Source organism: Narcine bancroftii, chromosome 2 (assembly GCF_036971445.1).
Source record: "Narcine bancroftii isolate sNarBan1 chromosome 2, sNarBan1.hap1, whole genome shotgun sequence".
NCBI classification, from domain to species: domain Eukaryota; kingdom Metazoa; phylum Chordata; class Chondrichthyes; order Torpediniformes; family Narcinidae; genus Narcine; species Narcine bancroftii.
This window is the reverse complement of record NC_091470.1, coordinates 245,826,607-245,852,990: the sequence shown is the minus strand read 5'-3', so window position 1 is coordinate 245,852,990 and position 26,384 is coordinate 245,826,607. Positions and strand designations below refer to the sequence as shown.

Below are 26,384 nucleotides of genomic sequence, written 5' to 3'. Positions count from 1 at the left end.
ACCTAGTGTACATTAAAAACAACATCCACTTGGCTTGCTTAATACGATGCAGGGAATCAGCAATATTTGGTGATCACTTCCCGCAAGGTTCGGTGTGGTGTGAACCACCAACAAAACGTACAGAAGTTGCCTGCGAGGATGAGTGTTGGTTCAAGGCATGCAACACTGAGAGGTGGGGCTGGAGCAGTCTGGTGTGCACAATAATAGGAATGAGCAGTATCTCCTGTATTGACTGATCACAGAGCTCAAGGGCTCCTTTGACATGGTGTTTGCTCATATCCAAACTTACCTGAAGAAGTCTCTGGGATGAACCACACAACTAGATAAAGATCAGAGGAAACAACCGCATCAATTACATCCATATGATGAGAAGGATCATATGATCTGGCCAATCTATTCAATGCATGGAGTAGCAGCTATTCCCACACTGGCCATCACATCTACAAGCATTGCACTACTCACTGCTCAACAACAGCTCTCACAGGGATCCTCTGCAAGTTATCTCATGCCACTCAAGTCAAATAGCAAAGAATTCAGTTAGTCCAGAAAGTGCAATTAAGGACAACCCTCAGTTTTCCAACATGTCAGAGTGCAGTTGCAGGGAGGTTTGTCCCTGGTTTCTGCGACCTCTTTTAAAAAAAAAACATAGCAGCCAAAAATAAAGCTGAGGAAGTTGTACTTTACCCTTATTTTTTTTATTCCTGACCGAGTGACTTGCTGACAGTCGTACAGTTCTATTCTCTCCAGATTGTGACAGCTCTTCAGATGTTCAAGCGTCACATCAGTGATGAGGGGACAGTTGTCCAGTTCTACAACCTGAAGTCTTTCATGGCCACATGGACTGTTGCTCAGGTGACAAATCCCATCATCTGTAATCAGTTCACAATGTGACAAACTCTGCAAAACAAAAATGACTGAAAATATATGTTTCATAGTATGTGTATATCAGCAGTATTTATTTTCTTGGTTTGAATATTCTAGACTTCAAAAGAATACTTCAATGGAAGTACCACATTTTATAGAAGCCCAAGGGGAATGGTTCACCAAACCCATATTTGGGAATCAGTAAATAAACATTTGTAGCTGAAACAATTGTTTTACTGTTTTGTGCAGTCAAGAATATTATGACAGGCGACCTGGCACCAGAAGACAAAAATAAAGGCAAATAAATCAGTTCAGCTGATTGCAATCAGATTAGAAGCAGTGACGATTTATCTGCATAAAAAATGATGTTATTAATTTTGTATCACATCATCATTGATCACATCTATTCTTTTTTGCCGCACTACAAGTAGTAAATGTTGTAAACCAGGCAATAGTTTATGGTAAAATGCAAAAAAAAAACACCTCCCAAAAAAGCTGCATCAGTCAAAGCCTGCAATAAATCACTGAGGCAACAAGGATTATGGCTGAAAAATGTACTTTGATTACATTCTTCATTTGTGTGGCATCTTTAACAGTCAAAAAATATCCTTATATAATTCAGAAACACAATGAAAACAACTCAAATATATAGTTAGGCGCAATGGTTCTCAGAACGTCTTCCAGCTGTTGTGAAAGTGTCCATGCAATTTGGGGGAGTGAATTTTCATCTAGAAATCAATAGTTAATGTCAAGACTGAAAATTTACAAATTGCTAGAAAGTCAATGAAACAGAATGAAAATCCTAAAGTCTTTATAGGTAGTCAGGGGATATGTTCAACATCCTAAATGACCAATATTCACCAGAGATGGGTGTGGGATCTTAAATTGGGGGAATGGGAGTGGGGGTTGCAGATATTCAAGAGCACATGTATCAGGAGGAAATGTTAAAAATATTAGCACACATCAAGGTGGATAAATCCCCAGGGCCTGACAAGATCTAATCCAGGATGCTAAGCAAAGCATGGAAGGAGTCTGCTGGGGCTCTAACAGAGAGTTTTGCATTCTCCTTCGCCAGTGAAGGGGAGGGCATTGAGGAATGCTGAGGAACAGAGGGATCTTGGAATAACGGTTCAGCGTTCCTTGAAGGTAGATTCCCATGTAGATAGGGTGGTGAAAAGGGCTTTTGGTATGTTGGCCTTTATAAATCATAACATAGAATATAGGAGCTGGGAGGTGATGTTGAGACTGTTTAAGGCTTTGGTGAGGCCAAGTTTGGAGTACTGTGTGCAGTTCTAGTCTTCAAATTATAGGAAGGATATGAATAAGGTAGAGAGGGTGCAAAGAAGGTTTACAAAAATGTTGCCTGGATTGCGGTATCTTAAATATGGAGAAAGATTGAGTAAACTGGGACTTTATTCATTGGAGCATAGAAGGTTGAGAGGGGCTTTGATAGAGGTATTTAAAATTATGAAGAGAATAGAATAGATGTGAATAGGCTCTTTCCCCTGAGGGTAGGGGAGATTGGTACAAGGGGTCATAAGTTAAGGGTTAGGGGGCAAAACTTTAGGAGTAATATAAGAGGATGTTTCTTCATTCAGAGAGTGGTGGCTGAGTGGAATGATCTACCAGAAGAAGTAGTTGAAGCTGGGTCAATTCTGTCATTTAAGAGGAGGTTGGATGAGTACATGGATGTAAGGGGGTTGGAGGGTTATGGGCATGGGAGTGGGTAGGTGAAACTAGTGGAGTTTCACGTAAATTGGTGCGGACTAGAAGGGCCAATATGGCCTGTTTCCGTACTGTAAATTGTTATATGGTTATACGTTATTGGTGAGATGCCAGAAGACTGAATGGCAGCTAATGTTGTTCCCTTGTTCAAAATGGGCAGTAGGGATAATACTGAAATGACAGGCTATTAAACTTTACATCAGGGTGGGAAGTTGTTAGAGAAGATTCCAAGTGACAAGACTTATGGTCATGAAAAAGCAGGGACTGGTTAGAAAAAGCTAGCATGGTTTTGTGTAAGGTATGTCACTTCATAAACCTGGATGAGATTTTTGAAGAGGTAAATTTAAAAAATTGAGGAAGGCAAGTGATAGATATGATTTAGAAGGATTTTCCTAAGGATTTTGTTATGGTCCCATGCATTAGGCTGGTCAAGAAAGTTAAATAACAAAGGGTCTGGGGCATATTAGTATACTGGATCCAAAATTAACTTAGTGAAAGGGAGCAGAGGGTACTGTGGATGAGTCATTGATTGACCCAATGCTTTTAACAAGTGTTATACACAAGGCTCCTCATTGTTTGTAACATATATATGACTTAGATGAAAATGCAGATGATCTGAGTGGTAATTTGCAGACAACAAAACTGTTAAAGACATAGATTAAAAAAAAGTTATCCAAGGATATGTGACATTGATCAGCTGGTAATATGGGTGGAGCAGTGACGGGTGGTATGCAGATAAATATAATTTTTTTAAATTTTAAATTCAGACATACAGTACGGCAACAGCTCATTTCTGCCCATGGGTCTGTGCTGCCCAACTACACCCAAATGACATATAACCCCCAATACATTTCGAACGGTGGGAGGAAACCAGTGCCCCGGAGGAAACCCATGCAGTCGGGGAAGAATGTAAAAACTCCTTACAGACACTGCAGGATTTGAGCCCCGGTCCCAATCTCTGGCACTTTAACAGCATTGTGCAAACCACCACGCCTACTGTGTCAAACCCCCAATGCTAACCATGCCAGCTCAAGGTCAGGCACTATGGAAAGTCACATTCTGCTATGGCATATAGAGTAAATGGCAGGTATTTTCAGAACGTTGACATACCTTGGGGTGCAAGTCCATCACTCACTGAAAGTGATAACATAGGTGAATAGGGTAATGAAGAAGAAAATGTAGTGCACTTATCTTCATGGACCATGTTGTATTTTTTCATGTGGTGGTGAATATTTGGAACAAGATACCAGGTAAGGTAGTAAAAGCAGGCACAATTGCAAGGTTTTAAAGGCATTTGGAAAGATAGTTGAATGGGAAAGGCGAGGGATACGAGATTTAAGTGGGCTGTAAAAGCCTCTTTCTATGGAGTATGATTCTACAAGTCAATGAAATTTATTCCTTGCTCCACAAATATATACATGCTACAAACTAGCAAGCCCTCAACTAGCTCTAACATAGGAACAGCAATGGAAAAGTCACCAAACAATGGCAAATCGACCAAACAATGGTAAATTGGAAAAAAATTATTTTAATTAATTAAACTATTCTTCATATAACTTCTCTAAATAACTCTAAACTTAACACTAAAGTGTGGGTGTGGGGTGTGTGTGTGTGAGTGGGTGTGGAGGTGCGCGTGCATGTGCGCATGTAGGGGGGGGGGGAGGGTTTCAAAGTCCACACCATTACTTCTGGATGCCCTGCTTCTGGATGCTCAATTTTAAAGTCTTGTTTCAAATCTCTTGTCCAACCCCAGAATACTTTCTTTAAATTATGTTCCAGAAGTTTTAATAGAGCAAGTATGGAGTATCAGCTTACAAACTCATTAGTCTTCCCATGAGTCTGCTTTTAGAGAGAATTCCCTTCGCTGGTGTATTCACACATTTTTCTTCACCCTGCCTCCACAAAGGTCAAATTTTATTCCCCTTCATCCTGCCTTCCACAAAGGTCAGGTTTTATTCAGCTCCGTGTGCTCTCCTCCCACAAAATGACCTCCCCTTCTTTTTTTGCCTCTCTGTCATCACACAGTTTCAGTCTGTTTTTCAAAACCTCTCCTGTTCCAATATTTGATTTTTGTAAAGTCTGGCACCCATCACTCAAACAGATCTGGGGTTTGTAGCAATGCCAGCACAAGGCTGAATGTATCCAAAACTGTTCCCTTAAACCACACATTGTCCTGACATCCATTGTGATTCCATTATTGGCTTTCTAACATCTTCACTAGATCAGAGAAAGGAACGGAAGTAGGCCATTTGGCCCATTGAATCTGCTCTTGTCCTCTCTTAGAATCAGTGTTTGTCAAATGTGCTGTGGTGTGTGAACCCCTGTAACCAATATGCTACATAACCTAAGATATACAATTCTTTGAATATTATCAACACATCCATTACAATACAACACAGTACAATCTAATTCTATAGTTTAGTCAAGAACTGGGAAGACAACAATACTTTAATCCCCAAGAAGCAAAGGGAATCTTTAAACTTGAGATGCGAACATATCTATATTCAATCACACTCCATCCTAGGCTGCATGGAAAGTGACGAAGTGGAATGGTGAATTTGGTAAAAGGCCACCTAATACAATGGGTTTTATGGAGTAAACACATGATTTGGCAGGATAATGGCAAACCAATAAACAATGGACAAGTCAAAATCTCACAAATAGTTTCTGAAAAGAATTCAAACATCACAAGAGAGAAATGTAATCAAATTGATTGTAATTTTGGAATGCTAGATGATTATGCTACCAACAGACCCAAATGATAAATTATCCATTATCATATTTTCTAATGCAAGTTTCCAGTAAACCCGATAGAAGACTATGAAGCATCACCCATTGAAATTGACTGAGAAACGTGAAAGCATGTTCTATTATTTACAAAACACTATCGGCATATCAGCCACATTTGTTTTCTTAGTTTGTATTTTCTAGACTTCCAAAGAACATTACAATGGTAGATACCAATTCAAAGCCTATATCAGATGATCCTTGAATCAATATGGAAAAAGATTGGCAAAATTCGGCAAAGACATGGTTTCTTCAAAGGAAAATATGCCAAGAAGATAAATGTGCATAATACAACATAGAAGCAAGCAATAGTGTTCAAAATGACATCTTTTTAATTAACTTCATGGCTGTATGGAAAGTTGAGTGCATAATCTAGTCAGACCAAGAATGCACCACAGTATTCTACCACAATAACTATCCCTTCAGCCCAACATGGCCATGATGACCTTTGCCCAAATAATCCCATTTTGTCAGCATTAGAACAGTATCTTTCTATGCCTTGCCTATTTAAGTGTCAACTGCCTCTTGCACATAGTAATTACATCTAATTCCACCACTTTGGCAGTGGATTCAGTCATTTTCATGTCAAAAATTTACCACTTACCAGTAGGCATGCAGGTGCATCAGGCAGTGAGGAAGGCAAATTCTAGGTTGGCATTCATAGCAAGAGGATTTGAGTACAGGAGTTACAGCTGTACAGGACTTTGGTGAAACCACATCTGGAGTACTGCAAGCAGTTTTGGTCTCCTTATCTGAGGAAGGACATCCTTACTATGGAGGGGGTGCAGAGAAGATTCAGTAGACCGATAGATAACTGGGGTGGAAGGAATGGCATATGAAGGTTGGATAGACTAGGCTTGTATTCTCTGGAATTTAGAAGATTGAGGGGGGGATCTTATAGAAACATATAAAATTCTTAAGGGTTTAGACAGACTAGATGCAGGTAGGTTGTTTCCAATGCTGGGAAAAACCAGAACCAGGGGTCACAGTTTAAGGATAAGGGGGAAGTTTTTTAGGACAGAGATGAGGAAAAATTTCTTCTCTTAGAGGGTAGTGGATCTGTGGAATTATTTGCCACAGGAAGTAGTTGAGGCTGGTTCCTTGCCAATATTTAAGAGTAAGTTAGTTTTGGCCCTTGTGGCTAAGGGGATCAAGGGGTATGGGGAGAAGGCAGGAACTGGGTACTGATCAGCCATAACCATATTGAATGGCAGTGTAGGCTTGAAGGGCCAAATGTCCTACTTATGCACCTATTTTTCTATGTTTCTAGATCCCCCTTAAAACTCTTTTCTCTCATCTTAAACCTATATCCTCTTGACAAAGGAACTGATAATAGACCTCAAGAGAGAATGGATCCACTCACCTTTTCATACCAATGGCACTGAAGTGGAGACGACAAAGAACTTCAAATTTTGGCAAAGTAAACATTTCCATTGACCTGATCTGGACCAACCACGTCAACATGACAGTTGAAAGTGCATCACCTCACTGACAAAAGGCAAAGGAGGAAAAACCCAACACCCAACCCCAACCAACCAATTTTCCCCTGCAGCCGCTGCAACCGTGTCTGCCTGTCCCGCATCGGACTTGTCAGCCACAAACGAGCCTGCAGCTGACGTGGACTTTTACCCCCTCCATAAATCTTCGTCCGCGAAGCCAAGCCAAAGAGTACGTCCACTTCTTTAGAACTCTTAGGAAGTTCGGCATGTCCCCCATGGTGCACTATCAAAAATCCCCTATGGTAAAAGCTCTGCTCAAGATTGGGAAAAGTTGCAGAAAGTGGGCAGTACAGCTTAGAACCATGAAAACTCCTTCCTCTCTTTCAACACCTAATGCTACCAAGGAAAGGAAGGCAACTTTCTGAAGGACTGATCCAACTCTGACATACTTTTTTCCTCGTAACATCTGGGTTAAGGTTCAAGGATGTGAAATTAGAACCAATAGGCTTAAAAACAGTTTCTTCCTATAGCCATCATGTTCCTGAATAATCCTCACAAAGTGATATCATGCCACCCTTGCTATGTTCTAACTGATTCCTTCACTGTAACAATAACTCTGTAATTGTGCTCTTCTATTTTGTACTTACCAATGGCACTGAAGATTTAACATGCTAGACTGCTTACAAAAGAACTCTTCTCACTGCATGTACTATGTGACAAAAAACAAACTTGTTTTGATACCTCAAGATTTTGACTTTATACCACATCTACACCTTATATATTCTTGAATGCTTCTATCAGATCACCACTCAGCCACCTTTACTTCAGAGAAAGCGAGCCAGTCTATCCAATCTCACCCCATTACTGAAGTTCACCAGCTCAGGTAACATCCTAGTGTTCCTCCACTGCACTCTCTCTCGAGTCCGATCACATCCCTTCTGTCATAATCACAACTGCACCCAATTCTCCAAATGATTTGTATAGTTGCTAAAGTTGTAAAGGCATTAAACTGTATTCAATCTTCGTGCTCAAATGGAGATACATGGCATGATTAAAAGATCAGGGAGTCTCCCTAATATCCAGATCAACGATTTTGTTGCCTCCCTCCACCATCAAACTCCTCCACAACAAACACAATCAGAAACTCATTTAAGGACTCTTACTTGTGCACTTTATTGATTTCCTTTTGTTATTTCTGAATTGCACTGCTTGTTTACATTCATTATCTGTTTACAGTTCTTTTATTTGTTTATATTGTGTACAGTTTATTTTTGCACAACCGATTAGTGGGACCGTGCCCGCAGGAAAAAGAAATCTCAAGGTTGCATGTGATGACATGTATGTACTCTGACAATAAATCTGAAATCTAAATCTATTTGAAATAAATTTGATCTAGAAGTGTTCACATGTTGCAGGGTGTGCATATCAAAGGGTAATTTGTTGATAATCAAGCAGCTTTTTACACTGTAGAATCAAGATAACTAACATTTTTCTTTAGATCAAATATTGCATGGATATTGACAAATGCACAATAACTATGTAGCAAATTTCTGCACTTTTTAAGAAATAAGGAGGTAGAAAATTCTTCATTCAGCAGAGCAAACAATGAGATAACATTGGTTGCAATAAAGTTTAAATGAAATAGAAGTTTGTAGTTCCTTTGATGACAAGATGAATAATAAATATAACAGGAGACTGACCAGTGGTCCAATCAAAAAGTTCAGAAGGGCCAAAAAAAATCAAGAAAATGAATTCAATGGAACTACTGATCAAACTAAATTCAATGTGCAAAGGGAATACACAAATATATGAAAGGTAAAGCTAAAAAGATAAAGGTTCTATTATTGTCACATAATACTACATTTAGAATGTAACATACATGAAATTCCTTAACCGTTGTCTACCCTAAGACAGACAGAGAGTCACCACTTTTTCCAGCGCTCCTCAAAGAAACCTACAGCTTCTCGTGTTCCTGGGCAGTCTCTCCTCCAAGTACTGACCAGTCCTGAGCCTGCTTAGCTTCCGAGATCAGGCAATCCCAGGCACATTCAGGCTCTCAGGTGCTGTAAGAGTATTCCATATGGAAGCACTAAATGACTCACCAATAAAAGCAAGGATCAAGACAGCATTAATCATATTATAGTTTAAATGGTGTACCAGAATAAACTCCAATATTTTGCAGCTTAATTCTGGTGTAAAACTTACATAAAATCCTGATTTAAAAAGAGACAGGTGTATGAAATGTAATACTTTACATTATACTTAATTCTATTGGACAAGAAAAACATATGAGGACATGGTATGGTGAACATTTCATTTGAGAATTGCAAAGTAGGTAACATTAATTATTAAAAAAGGATTATAGAAGAAAAGGAATTGTGAAGTGTGCATACAATTTGGAGATCAAAGAAAAATTCAGAATTCGGAAAGGTCACTAATATGTATTGATTTTTTTTTAAACACAGAATTGTGCGATATTTCTGTAAGGAAGACCCACCATTAAGTTTGATTTGGTTGTTTACACTGAAGCGAACAAAGCCAACTTTTTTTCCAGGTCATTGTGTCTTTTTACACAGCAAGCCAGCGTTCTCTGAGCAAAAGGGGCGGGACGTGTTACTTATCAATGTCAGTGTCTAATGTCACATATAACATATCATTAGACTCACTTTTTTTCCCCCCAAAAAAATGGCTCAAAAATATTCCCCGGTCTTGTATGCAAAGTTGAAATTAGGGTGATAATGGTGAGTTACATCAATAGTAACACTGTCAGTCCCCGCACTGATCATTGTAGTGTTGAAAAAGCATCAAGTGTTCATGAGAGACGAGTCTGGACACAAGGGCTTCCAATCAAACGATACTTTTATTAGCACTTTTATGAGTGAAGCACAACTGAAGTTGTCTGTGAGCTGAACCATCTGAACTGTTTAATGGAATCTTTGCAGGAGTTTAAATAATTACAGTTGGCGCTGCTATCACAATCACCCGACCTCTGAAGTCACGCGCCTCCCAGAGCTCTTTGTGCCCCCAGTCACCGGGAATTCCTAATCCTGTGAGGGCCCGCAACTACGGACGCCGGTTTGATCATGGAGCAGCACTGTTTGTCACATAATGTTCCCAGAACTAAAGTTCGAGGTGACACCGCAGTCTCACTTATACTGCTAGAACAGGCCGAAAGATGCCTGCTGTGCCGGGGGCATGCCACCCATACCAGGTGATCAAGGTCCACATACGCCGGCTTAAGGTGATCTACCAAAACCAATTCTTGCCTGCCGCCAAAAGTCTATATCAAACGTGGAGCCATCATTCCGTACTTCCTTGAAAAGATCTTCATGAGGGGAGTCACGTGATGGAGTAGTGGCTGGTTGGGTGGAAACAGCCCTCTCCAGAGAAAATTTTTAAAAAAGTGTGAAAAAACAGAGCTCAATAAATATAAAATATAGGAAGAGAAAGATAAAGTTACAGAGAAGAGACAGAAGATGGCTCCCAAAAGAGAAAAAGTAAGAATATCAGAAAAGGGAAGAAGGAAAAACACTGGAGAAGAAAGAAGGCCTTACCTGCACATCAGAGCAGAGAGCCACCGTGGAGAGGAGTGGCTGATATCCGATGTTAGTGAGTCTCCAGAGGAGCAGTGTCCTCCCGACCAGCGGACTTCAAAAATGGCTCTCAGAGCCAAGAAGATGTGCGCATGTACAGTGCGCAAGTAAAAGAAAAGGTCAATGCCGACAGGAGGGGGACTCAGCTGAGAGACTCCCAGTATTGGGGCGTTCGGCTGGGGGAAGTAAAGACGAAAGAAGAATGGTGAGAAAGAGAATGAAGGGCGGGATGAGGATGAGTGGCAATGGGGCAACCAGCAGGGGGACGACTTGCGGCAGGAGACCCAGCAGCGGGTTGGCCTGCAGTGGGAGGCCCAACAACGAGTTGACCTGCAGCAGGAGGCCCAGCAAGGATACAGGAGCTCACCAGAGAACGATGAAGATAGACAGATACAGAGAAGAGAAGATGAGACAGACATAGATACAGACACAGAAGAAGAGGAGGAAGACGACCAAGAATTTCAAAGGAAAGAAGGTAAAATAGAAGGACAAAGTTTAGATAAAGCCTTTTTCGAAGAACAAATGAGTTCATTAAAAGAATGGCTATCATTAGAATTTAGTTCAATCAAAAGAAAAATGAAAAGAGCTGAAGACAGAATGCAAAGCTTAGAGTTGGTCATGACTGAAATAGGGAAAAAGTAGAAAATGTGGAGGAACGAGAAGCTACTGTAGAAATGGAGATAAATAATTTAAAAGGGAAGTTGGAAGAGAGCAAAAAAAAATTAAAAAGATTTATTGTCACAAAAAATTGACGTATTGGAAAACTACAGTAGGCAAAACGACATAAAAATAGTGGGCCTGAAAGGAGGCAAAGAAGGGTCAGATAGGAAGGAATTTATAAAAGGGTGGATCCCGAAGGTGCTGGGAATAACAGACTCACATGAAGAAATAGGAAAGGGCGCATAGAGCGCTAGTTCCGAAACCACCACCACATCAAAAACCGAGATCCATATTGGTAAAATTTCTAAGATATACGACAAGAGAAAACATACTGGAGCAGGCAAGAAAGAAGGTTAGAGAGAACAATAAGCCGTTGGAATATAAGGGACAAAAAATATTTTTTTTACCCGGACATAAGCTTCGAACTTTTAAAGAAGAGGAAGGAATTTAACACAGCAACAACAATCTTATGGAAGAAAGGGTATAACTTTATATTAAGATATCCAGCGGTACTCAAAGTATTCATTCCTGGGGAACAGAATAGACTGTTCTTGGACCCAAAGAAAGGTCAAGAATTTGCTGAACATTTGCAGGACAATAGAAGAGAGGAGGAGGAGTGACAAGAAGGATGACCGGCAAGAAAATATACAAAAGTATGTAATAAATATAAAGTAAAGATCATATATATATATATATATATATATATATATATATATATAAAGATTTAAAGATGGATAAGAGAAGGGGAAGAAGGAAAAAAGAGAGAGAGCTTTGTTATAAGTATATGAAAAGTGTTCTCGAGGGGGGGCTGGGGGGGGAAGAATGAGGGTCACTGCGAAATCGATTGACACTTGCGAGTAAGTTCGCAAACCGAATGGAAAGGGGAGTTGTGGTTGTCATCAAGGGACAGGAGGCAATCTAAGGAGGGGAGGTTCATTTGGGGTTAAAGGGTTATTGCTTGTGGGGATTGTTGGGGCATTTCATGTCTTAAATGCGTTGTCATATATTGAGATTAAAAAGGAAAATTTAAAAAACAGTAATGGAAAAAAGGAATGGAGGTGGTGAAGAGGCGGAAAAGAAGTGAAAATAAAGATATAAGATGGCCACTTTGGACTAAATGACTATAAATATTAATGGAATATATAACCAAGTTTAAGTGTATCCCATTGGGAAAAAAATATCACATATAATTTAAAAGACAAAGTTATAATGATTGGGAAAACCTGGGAACCATATATGGAACATGGCAGAAAGAGCAGGCCGAGGACCACCAAAATAAGATAAACACGATCAGATTTAATGTGAATAAGTAGATGATATGCCTTTTTTGTTTGTATTCCTTTTGTATAAAGATATTGTTTTATTGTATTTTATATGTCCAATATTTACTGTTTTTGGAGGGGGGTGGGAAGGGGGAAGGGAGGGATGGGAGAGAAAATGTTACTGTGAATATTTAGAGAAACATCTGTAAATATATTGGTTGATATGGTTCATAGTGCGATAAATAAAGAATTACAAAAAAAAGACCTTCATATGGTCATTGCAAAGGCGCAGGAATACATAAAGGCAGTCCTTGAGTTTAGGCGGAATGTATGAAGTTGTAGACCCATGCTGGGTGGCTGGGATAGGTGCCAGTGTACCCACCTTCTCCCTTAAGTGTGCAAGTTTGCTGCTGACCACATGCTGCCAGAATGAAATCCCCTGGGACCATTAGGAGGGCTCCATAAACCAATTCTGCGGAGGATGTAGCGAGATCTTTCTTTGGTGTGGTACAGATACCTAAAAATAGCCAAGGCAGTTCATCTATCCAATCCAGTCCCTTAAGACATGCCATGAGAGCCGTTTTCATGACGGTGAAAACGTTCCACTAAGCCTTTGGACTGGGGATGATAGACTTTTGACCAATGCAGTTGCGTGCCCAGTAACTGTGCGATTGTGGACCATAACCCAGACATAAACTGAGCTCTCACACAAGCTGAGGTGGAGGTGTTGGAGAGAGGGACAACCTCTGGCCATCTCATGAACCTGTCTACTACTGTGAAGAGGTGAGTAGCGCCCTTGGAAGGGAGCTATGGGCCGACGATATCCACGTGATCAAACCTATGCTGCATGGGTGCAAAAACCTGTAGTGGGGCTTTCGTGTGGTGTTGAACTTTTGATGTCTGGCTCTGGATGCATGTCCTTGCTCAAGCACCGACTTGCTTGCATGGGCCATGCTACATGAGCCACGAGCCTCGTTGTCGTCCTAATTGAAGGGTGAGCCAAACTGTGTATGGCATCAAACACCTGATGTTGCCCTGCAGCAGGTACAACGGGCCTCAGTTGGCCAGTGGATATTTCACAAAGTAGGGAGGTATTGCTGGACGAAAATGTATATCCTCCAATTTCAGTCCCGATATGGCAGTGCGATACGTGGCCATTTCTTCATCTTCCTGCTGAGCTGCTGTCAAAGTCGTTAGTCTATACTGGGAGCAGGTGAATGGAGGGAAGCGATGGTGGTGCGGGATAGCATGTCGGTGACTAGATTGTTCCTCTCAGTGATGTGCTTTATCGTAGTCGTAAAAAGGAGGAAAAACCCAACACCCAACCCCAACCAACCAATTTTCCCCTGCAACCGCTGCCTCCGTGTCTGCCTGTCCCGCATCGGACTTGTCAGCCACAAACGAGCCTGCAGCTGACGTGGATATTTACCCCCTCCATGAATCTTCGTCCGCGAAGCCAAGCCAAAGAAACTCTAAAATGTAGGAGAGTCGTCATTCTTGTCATGCCCTCCACGGATCTGACATCTTGATGAAGGTGAAAGTCAACGGCTTGTGATCAATGTAGACCGGGAACCTTCTGCCCGCTAGGAAACAGCGAAAATACCATGTGGCCAAGTAGAAAGCAAGGGCTCCCTGTAAAAAGCACTGTACATGCTCCAGTGGTCTCAAATGACGACTAAAGAAAACTAAGGGTTTCCAGAAGCTGTTCATGAGCTGTTCCAGGACGTTGCCTACCGCAGTGCCTGTTGCATCCACCGTCAGCGCCATTGGCAAGTCAACCTTCAGGTGACAAGCGCTCCTGTGGCAGACTCGAATGCGGCCTCGTCATTCCATTTTAGTTCCTTGGGATGTCCAGGCAAGAGTTTGAAAAGTGGCTGCATAACTTTAGCTACAAGTGGCATGAAACAATGGTAAAAGTTAATCGTGCCAACAAACTCCTGAAGGCCTTTAATGGTAGAGGGTCTTGGAAATTTGCAAATGACTCAACCTTGGAAGGTAGTGGAACTGCACTGTGCTGACTAATGTAATGGCCAAGGAAACTGATTTGATACGAGGCCAAACTGGCATTTGGCCAGGTTGATCGTTAACCCACGGTGATCTAACTGCTGATATAGTTGACAGAGATGGGCCTGGTGCTGCTGCCACGAATGGCTGGTGATAAGGATGTCATCCAAATAAATGAATACAAAATCCAGGCCCCAGGTAACTGTGTCCATTTGGTGTTGAAATGTCTGGGCTGCATTTTTTAAACCAAAAGGTATGCAGAGGATTTCAAATAGCTCAAACAGGATGAACTAGGATCTGATGGTACCCGAGTACTAGGTCGATTTTGGAGAAAATCTTAGTGGCATGAAGGATCGCAGAGAAATCCTGCATATGGGGAAATGGGTAGCGATCTGCCACAGTGATGTTGTTCAGACGCCGATAGTCCCCACAAGGTCACCACTCCCCAGACGCCTTAAGCACCATATGCAGCAGTGATGCCCAATGGCTGTCAGAGCGGTGAACATTCCCCATTTCCTCCATGTGTCAAGAGTTCATCTTTAGCCAATTGCTATTTATCCAGAGGTAGCCTGTGCACTTGAGCATGCAGGGGATGTCTATGAGTTGGAATGTGGTATAACGCTGGGGCATTCAGCTAGGATTCTGGTGTATTCACAGTTCGAGAGTGTCACTGAAACGAGGTGAGGTGTGGGCAACGCCATGGGGAGCAAGGCAAAGGATTCGAAAGTCTTCGGTGTAATTAGGTGGCAACCTTTGAGATCTACAAGGCAGCGTGCTCGAAAAAAAAATCAGCTCCCAGGAGTGACTGTGATACATCAGCAATGATGAAGGACCAGCTGAACCGTGACGATCCGATATTGAGTGGAATTGTCCGTGACACATATCCAGATATTGTTGGCGGCTGTGAAGGCCTTTCTTTCCTGAATGTGTGTCTGGGCCGAAGGAGGGAAACATGCTAACCTCCATTCCAGTGTTGACCAAGAACTGATGGCCTGAGTGTTGATCCCAGAGAAAAAGGTTGTTCTTGTGGCTGGCTGTCCCAGCCAGTACTGATGGCCAGTCTTGGTGTTTCCTGGAATGTGTGTGGCGGGGTAGGGGGGGGGCACACAGCAGCGGCAGGCTGCAGATCCCCATCTCTGACAGTAATAGCTCTGTCTACACTGTACCTGCTCGAGTCTGGCGCCTCAGCACTATCCAGAGTGGGCAGGGTTCGTGCCCTTTGCTGAGGCACCGCGCCATGCCCAGCAAAAAGTCTACCATGCTGGTCTGCCACATTTCATCAACTAGGGGTGCTAAGCGACGGAGGTAATTAAAGTCTTCATCAACAAACAGCTGTCTTGAGGCATTTGCTCGAGAAAAAGTTGCTCGAAAACAGACAGGGCTTGTATCTGTCCATGAGCACCAGCATCTCATTCATTAGTTCGGAAGGAGTGTGGTTGCCCAGTCTGTCCTTATGGAGAAGTCGTGCTGTTCTGTTGCATCAGGAAAGGCCAAAAATATGTATGAGCAAGACTTTGATGGCTTCATACCTGTCGTTGGCTGGAGGCTTGGGTAAGAAATTGACAATACACCCATGGTGTCTTGGCCCAGCGATGCAATGACATAGTAGTACTTCGTTGTGTCAGCAGTAATCTGATGTAGATGGAACTGGGCCTCGGCCTGCTCGAAACAGACCTGTGGCTGTGAGGTCCAAAATACTGAAAGTTTGAACACAACAGCATTCTGTACATCCATAGCGAGGTCCAAAACATCATTTGGACTGTTGGGGTCACCAATGTAGCGAGTGGTGCAGTGAACAAAGTACAACAAAAGTTGTCTGTGAACTGAACCAACAGAATCGTTTAATGGAATCTTCACAGGAGTTTAAATAATTACACTATTACAATCACCCGACCCCTGAAATCATGCACCTCCCAGAGTTCTTTGCATCTCCCAGAGTTCTTTGTGCCCCCCGGCCACCGGGAACTCCTAATTCTGCGGGGCCCAAAACTACAAATGCTGGTCTGACAATGGAGTGATGCAGTTCGCCACAACACAACAATTAATAGAAGAGCATGGAAAAATCGTAGCAGGAATAAAACAAACATGCATAGTTTATTAGAGAGACTAGGAAAATATGTGCACAATGTATAAAAGAGTGTGGGTAAAACACAATTTAATAAAACATATGGGCACAATTTATAAAAGCTTGGGAAAATCTACTGCAAGTATTGATCTATAGCAGTGGATTTAAAACTTTTTCTTTCCACTTTCATACCACCTTAAGTAATCCCTTACTATTTACTGCTATCTATCTTTGAGGGCTGATGGCGGGCTGTCAGTTGGGGGTTGGGGGACAGTGAGACAGTGAGCTTCGGACTGTTCAAACTGAGGGCAAACCCACAGACCAGCTTGCTCACAGCACAAGGTGACGAGAGACACCTGGGGTGTATGGGGGATGGTTTTTTATCATAATGCCACTCTCTAACACTAATCTCCTCCCCCTTAATATCTAAAGGTCTGTCAGTCACTGTCTTGAATACATTCAGTAACTGAATAGTCACACCCTCCTTCTATAAAGTTCCAGATTCAATACCCTTCGATACTGTAGAGCTCGTTGAAAGAACCAAAGACTTGTTGATCCAAACCAAGGCTTTTATTAGCAAAAGACAGGAGCTCTTCACAGGTGGCCGACCAGTCCGGAATGATCCGACCTGGCTAGGGACACAACCCTTTAAGACCCAGACAATAGGTGTGGCTTAGCTCTCAGCCAATCGCTGTAAGCACAGTCTAGATACAGTAACTATATACACTATGTACATTGGTGATAGATCTGTACTATCACATTCACCCCTTCTTGGAGAACTGACCCTGGAAAAAAAAACAAAAACGAGGGAGAGAATGAAAGGAAGGGGTAGGTCAAGGACTGTAGCGGTCAGGGGGTCTGACCATCCGGCGTGACCGCCGTGGTGCCGGGATTGGGGTCGCTGGAGTGGTGTCGCCAGCAGGCTCGTCGGGTGCGGCTGCTCTGTCGCTCAATTCCCCAGTCGTGTTGTCGGCAGGGTGGCCCGGGTCGTTGGGGTGCTGTTGGTCCTTCTGTTGCGGCACGGGGCCTGGGGAATAAAGAGTTGGGGAAGGTTGGGTTGAGGGGTTTGCTGGGTCTACCGTGTCCTGAGCTAGGTCCCACACCGAAACAGTGTCCTCCCGCCCGTCTGGGAACTCAACGTAGGCGTAATGTGGGTTCGCATGGAGTAGAGTCACTCGGTCGACCAAGGGGTCGTTCTTTGAGTGCCGGACGTGGCGTAGCAAAAGGACGGGGCCAGGGACGGTGAGCCATGTCGGTACAGTGGTTCCTGATTCGGATTTCCTCGGGAAAAGGAACATCCTTTCGTGGGGGGTGGCATTTGTTGCAGTACATAGGAGGGAGTGGATGGAGTGTAAGGCACTAGTGAGAACCTTCTGCCAGTGAGAGGTGGGGAGACCTTTAGAATGGAGAGCCAGTGTAACCGCTCTCCATATGATGGCATTCTCCCTCTCGACCTGGCCGTTACCGAGTGGGTTATAGCTCGTGGTCCTGCTTGAAGCAATACCACACTTCAGAAGGTACTGTTGCAGCTCTGTGCTCATGAATGAGGACCCCCTATCACTGTGGATGGAATTGGGGTACCCGAAGATGGCGAAAATACTGTGAAGGGCCTGTATCACTGAGGTGGCAGTGGTGTCTGGGCAGGGCACAGCGAACGGGAAGCGGGAGTACTGGTTGGCCACCTGTGAAGAGCTCCTGTCTTTTGCTAATAAAATTGTAGAGCTCGTTGAAAGAACCAAAGACTTGTTGATCCAAACCAAGGCTTTTATTAGCAAAAGACAGGAGCTCTTCACAGGTGGCCGACCAGTCCGGAATGATCCGACCTGGCAAGGGACACAACCCTTTAAGGCCCAGACAATAGGTGTGGCTTAGCTCTCAGCCAATCACTGTAAGCACAGTCTAGATACAGTAACTATATACACTATGTACATTGGTGATAGATCTGTACTATCACAGATACATACTTTTTATCTTATTCATGAATGATCCAAACCTTTTCTGAAAGGCCAATACCCACCCCACTTCTGTCCTGTCAAAACCATGGTGAACTTATGAATTAAATCATCTCTCATTCTCCTTCCAGCAACACATCAACGCGTCACCTATCTAATGAAATGGTGAGTCTAGTAGAGGATGCATTACTATTTCACCAGCAGCTCATTTCATCTCCACCTCCAGCCATTTCATTTACAGCTCAGTTCAGACTTCTGCATTTATGGGAGCATACATAGACATCCAAGATGGGCTGAATCCCAAATGCCTGTCTAGTGAACTACTCTCTGCCTTTTACCTTTGCTGTATAATTGCAGCGCAATCTGGCAGACCAGATGTCAAATTAGTGATGTTCTGGGAATGATATCTTGCCTGATTGATGCTGGACCCAGTCTCACTTTAAGCCTTCTACACAGTCCCACTTAATTAGCATGTGAATGATCCATCTTTAAAGATAGCTAGGGTTGTTCACACTGAACCAGTAATGCTGGGTCAGTGCGATCTTTTACATAAGCAGGCTGGCATCCTGGAACAAAAGGAGGCGGGACCTGTAGCATTATAGCATTGGCGTCCTGTGTGATGTATAACATACACGCTGGGCAGTGACATTTCTTTTTACACAAATAATAGCTGGTGAATTTGCACATTTACGGCACTCTTCAAACGCAAGCAAATTTTCTGTGTATCGTATTCAACTATTTGATGTGCACACCGTCAGATCTGTATGAACAATGTTTGCACACGATCAGAAAAACGTTCAAGGAGAAATTGGAGCTGTTGAGGCAGAAAGGCATGTGGAGCTGAGAAGCTGTAGACAGCGAAGATTGGTTCTTTTAGTCCTTTTACACTGGTATCTGATAGAAGAATGTGGAGGAGAGAGACAGAGGGACCACAGAGGCCCACGTTCTGGTCTAATGTCCTCGACAATTTTGACGAAGATGAGTGGTGGAGTCATTTTTGTATGTCTCAAAATACTTTTGACTTTGTATTGGACTCCTCAAGCCAGAACTGAGGCACAAGAGAAAAACTAGTGACAGCCTCTGGAACCTCAGTTCAGACTCACCGTTGCTTTGTGGTGGTATGTCAGCCCATGTGAATATTGATCCAATAGTTGTCTTTTTGGTGTAGGTATCACCACTGTGTGTGTGGTGGTGCCTCAAGTTATTGGAGCATTGAAGAGGATCTTTCTTAAACGTTTTGTTCACCTGCCATCTTCAGAGTAGACAATGGACAGATTTCCAGAATGAAAATGATCCAATGTGTGTTGGTGCCATCGATGGATATTCCCATCTTTGCTCCCAACAATGATGCAGCAGCCTATTACAATCTGAAAGGGTGTTACACCCTTGTTGTTCAAGCCGTTGTTGACCACAAATGCCCGTAGAGATCATGGCCTGAGTTACAATTATTTTACTTTAACAACCAATGTGTTTCATTTGTCAATCAATACATCGTGCTTTGTTGTTCCACCTTCACAGATGTGCATGTGGGTTGGCCTGGTCACACGCATGATGCTCGAATTTTAGCCAACTCACTCATCTACAGCAAGGGTGTGTATCTCTTCCCACATTAAATAAGTCTAAATGTTCCATTGGGTATTGATATATGTGTAGCTCAAGCAATCAATTGTGTTTACTTGTCACATGTAATCATATAGAATAAAATCAAAGTGAAATAAATATATATATATATAAACTGAAGGAATGGCTGAAGGTCAACAGGGTTTGCAGAGAGGCTTGTCCCCCAAATGGCATAGCACAGGTCAGAATATGGCATCCAAATGCCCTCTGCCACTCCAACTATTATGATCGTTGACCTGATGAAATTTTTTCCTCATGGTCTTCAACTTGTCCCGAGAAAAGCCGCATTCTCTCAGTTGAAGTGGCAGCTTTTCATATAAAGCGCCATCCCTCACTGTTCCTGTTAAATGCTTGCATATTTTATCTTTCTCCCTGAGAGTAAGGAGCTGTCATACCTCCTTATCTCCCCAATTCACAGACATTATTTATTATATCTAATTCTATCCTGACCGTCACGACCTCATTGCTGCATTCAAGTTTGAATCTCCCGCTGGTAAGTCACAAATATTCAACTTCATCAGTGTGTCACAGCCTTCAACTGTCCTGGACCCAGCAACCCCTAACCCTTTTAGACAGAAGTCATTGCAAAACACAACAGCTCTGATACCACCGACCTTGGTAGTATCAGACATGGGATGAAAATTACTCCCCATCCCATCTTCGTTGAGTTTATACAGGTAGATGAAGTGGTTAAAAGGCCGTTAATTCCTGACTTTTAACGGCTGTGTAAAAGGGGATTTTGTGATTGACAAACCATGAAGGAGGCATAAGCTCAAGATAATGTTCTTTGAATTTGTCTTATTCCATTTTATTTCTTCTTGTATATCTCTTTGAAGTTGAATATCTTTGTCTTTAAATATCGCCGAATGCTTTGTTTATTCATCATTATGAAAATTTTAATGCAAAGTTATGCAAAATGTTTATCTGTTTTATCAACAAATTAAAGCTACATAAAGCTGCATCCACAAAGTGTGGTTTATTGGATTAATAAGATAGTAATTCAGAATATTGTCCTCGTGTTTCCTTGAAGCTGACTTGTTTTGAAATTAGGATTTGAACCTGGAAAATGTTGTCTTTAATGGTGAAGGGATTACAATAAAGAATGTGCAAGAGATCTGAAACAAGACATCTCAGAAAATGCAACGCCTGGAGGGAAATGCAAAAAAAGAATAGGGCCATGTGAAAACAAGATGTGAAAAACAAGAATGCAAGCTTAAAAACTGTAAAATCTTGAGCCAATATAGTCAAGAAAACATAAAGGTGGTGGATGTGGGCGCCAATATTTTAAGGTGGGATGCAAAACTCCGATAAGATGCCAACTCTAATTAGATGTTGAAATGATCACTCTGGAAGCATGGATGAGGCTTTCAGCGGCAGATGTTAAATCCTCTCCGTCAGAGGTCCAGCACAGACATTGTGGGCTAAAGGACCTGTTTCTGATTCACACAATGTACACCCTTAATCCATGTACACCCTTTGAAGTGACAGCAGGAGTGGTTGTGATATTTAGTGTTCAAATATAACAACAAAATTTCTGAACAATCTGATTTAACCTCATACAACTGCCTGGGAGAGACATAGGATTGGTGGCTCAGGGACAGAATTTTCCACAGGCTCTACAAGTTTATTCCTATATTCTCAGTGTTTAGAAGCATCGAAAATTTTGGAGGGTCACCTTTGGATATTTATTGCTACAACTTTACCTCCAACGTCCACTATGCCCCGTCCAACCTGCCCTAATTAGTTATGGTTTAAGATTATTATGTAAACTGCAATTAATTAATTAAAAGATATGTTTGTTAGACAGACTTTTCTTTTTTTTTCCTACTTTTTTGTGGGGGGGGCTGAGAAAATATATAAAAATTGTTTCCTCTTTGTTTTGTAGTTTTTGTTATTCTTATGTTATGGATAAATACTGTATGTTTTGACGCAAATGAAAAATAACACTTAAAAAAAGAAAATCTACCTAAGACATTCAATTACATTACCATCACAAAATGCCTTGCCATCTTTATCATGGAAGTCACTACTGGCCAGAAAATACAATTGGATGATCTAATGTAAAGACCATGACTGACTATCTTGAGGTGTTGTCCATCAACTTGCATATAGAAGTCCTTCTGCCAGAAGTCAGAAGCTGGAATGAGTACAGTACTAACAATTCCAAAGACTTTAGGCACTATCAAGGACAAATGGCAACCCATCAACCATGGTACGTCTTAACTCCCTCCACCACTGTTGCACAGCAGCAGCTATATGCCGCATTGACAAAATACTCTTGACAGAATTTATCTTGCCTTAAGCAGCAAGTAACAAATGCATGAAAACAACACCTACAAGTTTGCCTCAAAGTTGCACACCATCTTGACTTGGAAATATATTGCTGGTCCTTCATTATCTTGGAACTCTCTAACCAACAGCACTGTAAGAGTATCCTCATCAGAAGGACTGTAGAAATGATTAATCTCCAGTTTGTCAAAGTCAATTCACAAATTCAGGATTTTGCCATGTAACAAAACAGAAAATGTAATATTATACAAAATTTCCTTTAGTCTCCCATAGACAAAGATTCACCGTCACCAGATATTGCTTAGCACCCCTTACAGTCAGAGAAAGAGAAACAAAAGAGTCTTCCCAGAGCCACTGATCCTCCAGCAGCATCTGCAGCTACACACCCTTCAGTCCAAACCATCAGCAATCTGAGGTCCAGATCCAAACATCTGACTCAAATAATAAGCCCTCAGCATCCTTTCGTATCTCAGATCCAAAACCTGGTACCTCTTCAGCCAGTCTCCAGCAGTCCACAGTCCCTTGACTGCAGTCACCAACAGCTCACAGCCTGCATGGGTTCCTCAACTTGAGCAACAGCCTGTGTATTATCAGCTGCAGAGACCCTCGTTGATCTGCAGCCATGGTCACCATCCCGTAGGGTCATCTTCTCAAATATGGTTGGCCTCCCCACTTTCTGTTACCCTGTGCCAGCCCTCTGCTCCCCCGGAGTCTGCAACCCTCGATGTCGCTGCTGAACACAGGCGCCACCTTCTTGGGTCCAGACCCTGTGGTCACAAGATTTTAAATAAAACATCATTGGCTCCTTTAACAGGCTATTTAAAGCCTGTATGGAGCTGCTGGTAGTAGGACTGGGCAGTAGGACCCCATAGGGGGAGCACAGCATCTCCACTCCCACGGGTTTGCACCAAGTGTTAGTGCTATTTTTTCACACCTCCACTTTCTCAAAGGAATTTAGAAATGGGTAATAAACAGTGGTGCCTATGATACCCAAAGCCTAAAAATGAATAAAGAAAATAAAATTATGTTGTCAAAGGATAAGATGTGAGAAATAGAAGGGGTAACGAACACACCGCGAGAGACTTTAGCGGTAACAGTGCTGCAGTAAGATCAAGGAAGATTCTTGGACAATGACTAAAATTGAACCAGTTCTGGATGGCAAAGAAACAGAATGAAACAATGATCACTTTAAACAAATGGAAATAATTCAAAATTGCATTAGACAATGCTCAGACAGAAGTAAGTATTTTTCTAAGTGTGTTATCTCCAATGGAAATTATTAAGCATTAGACTTTAATTGTCAATTAAGGTAATGTGAAAGCAGTACAACACAAAAGTCTGCAGACACCATGGATGAAGTAAAACAAAATGCTGGAGTAACTCAGCAGGTCAAACAACGTGCTTTATATAGCAAAGATAAAAATACATAACCAACACTTTGGGCTTGAGCCTTTCATCAAGGTATGGAAAAATGTCGGCAGGTGTCTAAATAAAAAGATAAGTGGGGAGGCGTGGGAGGTGGAGAATGATCACAAAGGCAGGAGGTAATAGGTGAAGAAGGGAAAGAGGGCAAAACTGCAAGCAGGGGAGGAGGGATGGCTAGTTGAATAGTGAGGGAATGGGGTGGAGAGCTGAGGGAAAGAAGACAATGGAAAGGGATGTTAATGCCATCTGGATGGAGAGTGCCCTGACCAAAAAATCAGGTGCTGTTCCTCAATAACAGGTGGTCTTGGTGAGATAGTACATGAGGCCATGGACAGACATGCGACTATGGGAGTGGGATGCAGAATTGAAATGGTTGGTCACTGGAAGGTCCCTGTCACTGGTACGGACAGAGCGAAGGTCCTCAGTGAAACGATCTCCCAGTCTGCGCCCAGTCTCTCCGATATAGAGAAGGCCACAAAGGGAGCACCAGATGCAGTAAATCAATCCTGCAGATACACAAGTGAAGTGTTGCTTCACTGGAAAGGCCTGTTTGGGAGGGAGGAAGTGTGGGTGAAAATGTGGCACAGAAGGAGCAGTCCCTACAGAATGCAGAGAGGAGATAAGAGGGGAAGATGTGTCTGGTAGTGGGAACCTGATGCAAGAGCTGGAAATTCTGGAGTATGATGTGATGGATGCAGAGGTTGGTAGGGTAGTGGGTGAGGGCAAGGGGAATCCCATGTTCTTTATGTCTGGGGGCAGAGAGGGCCAGAGAAGATGAGCGGGAAATGGGTGATGACTGAGGTGATGGCAGTGGAGGGGAAGCCACGTTTGTGGAAGACAGATAGATCTGGACTGGAAGACCTCATCTTGGGAAGAGATGGAGCAGAGACGGAGAAATTGTGACAAGGGAATGGTATCCTTCCAGGGAACAGGGTGTGAGGAAATGTTGTCAAGGTAGTTGTGGGAGATGGTGGATATGTAATATATGTTGATAGAAAGCTCATCTCCTGAGATGGAGACATAGAGGGATCCAGAAAGGGGTGAGTGTTGTCAGAGATAGACCAGGTGAGTTTGAGATCAGGGTGGAAGTTGGCAGCAAAGTGAATGAGGTTGACGAGTTCATCATGGGTGCATGAAGCAGCTCCGATATCGTCATCAATATAATGGAGGAAGAGTTGAGGGGCCTTACCTGTGTAGGCTTGTAGCATGGATTATTCCACAAAGACTACAAACAGGCAGGGGTAGCTGGGACCTATGGCTACTGCTTTGATTTGGAGAAAGTGAGATGAGTCAAAGGAGAAGCTGTCTAAAGTGAGGGCAAGTTCTGCCAGGCAGAGGAGGGTAGTGATAGAGGGTGATTGATCAGGTCTCTGGTCCAGAAAGAAGTGAAGTGCTTTAAGACCATCTGTATGGAGGATGGTCCATTGTGAAAATGAGGCAGTTAAGTTTGGGGAATCTGAAGTAATTGAAGAGATGGAGGGCACATGATGTATCGTGGATGTAGGCGGGGAGGAATTGGTCCAGGGGAGAAAAGATAAATCAAGGTAAGACAAAACTAGTTCAGTGGGGCAAAAGCAAGTGGAAACAATGAGTCTACTTGGATAGTTAGGCTTATGCATCTTGGGTAAAAGGTAGAAACAGACAGCGCGCAGATGGGGGACAATGAGGTTGGAGGCCATGTGAATGCAAATTGATAATAAAAATCAGCATCATCCAATCTAAGTGCAACAAATGGTGAATGGACCCCAAAAGCTTTTGAGGCATGAAGTAAGCAACAAAAATTCATTGTTTACTGAAGCTATTAATGCAACAAGTTCTAAACAACACTTCTCAGCTTGCAAGAATGGGTGGAAATGTGACTCAAAACGTAAAGAATGAAAAAGTGTCTTGCAGGTTGTGTCAACAGAAAAATGAGGATAATAAGGCTTTGGTCACATGGTAATGCAAAGGGAAGGATTTAAATAATTGAGTCTTAATACATGAAGGCTTCAACATTCGGTAAGCTGAGGTAGTGACAGTTACAAAGACTGAAATAAGCAGCTCAAACGATGGTTGCAAAATATATCTGAAGCTCTATAACAAGGACGCCAAGGTTATAAACCAGTTTATACATCCAATTTCCTCCCAAAATCCAAATACTTGCTGGTTTATGGGATAATTGCCCACTTTAATTGCTCTTTGTATAGGTGAGCTGTAGAATTGTGGGAGAGTTGATTACAATGTTGGAGAATAAAATCTAAATCAATCTAGGATTAGTGTTAGTGGATGGCTAATGGTTGGTGCAGACACGGTGGGTCAAAGAGAGCATTTCCAAGTTACATCTTTCTATTATTCTACAGATCGCAGAAAACAAGTTTCAGCTGCCCATCCATAATCAAAGAAACATAAAATGAGACTTATGCCAATCCTATTTTTCTTTTAACCTGAGGTTCATAGTTTAAGTTTGTGATTAAATTATTGATATTTTCTGATTAATTTATCCCTGTATTTTTAATGAACATTTACCCAGAGAGCGATGAGTGCATGGAATGGGCTGCAACAAGTGGCACCTTCATATTCCCTTGCTCACCAATTTCCTGATCATTGCACTCATTTGAAATTGGACTCTGTTGAATCTACAATTTATGCCAAGTATTCCATGTAATAAACCATATTGATGAATACCATCAAAATTTCAAGCTAGTTAACTAATTCTTGGA

The 26,384-nt window shown here is 42.3% G+C and overlaps 1 protein-coding gene across 9 annotated transcripts in view; it reads right to left on the bottom strand.

Moving 5' to 3' along the window:
* Positions 1-26,384, bottom strand: part of fbxl2 (F-box and leucine-rich repeat protein 2) — a 322,097-nt gene that overhangs the window by 48,628 nt on the left and 247,085 nt on the right. For all 9 annotated transcript variants that reach the window (XR_011352110.1, XR_011352109.1, XR_011352111.1 and 6 more), the window contains one exon: positions 685-897. Coding sequence is in view for 6 of the 9 variants with exons in the window: in XM_069920739.1 (XP_069776840.1) it covers positions 685-897 (213 nt within the window). In the remaining 3 variants the exon portion in view is untranslated. The remainder of the gene's footprint in view (positions 1-684; positions 898-26,384) is intronic.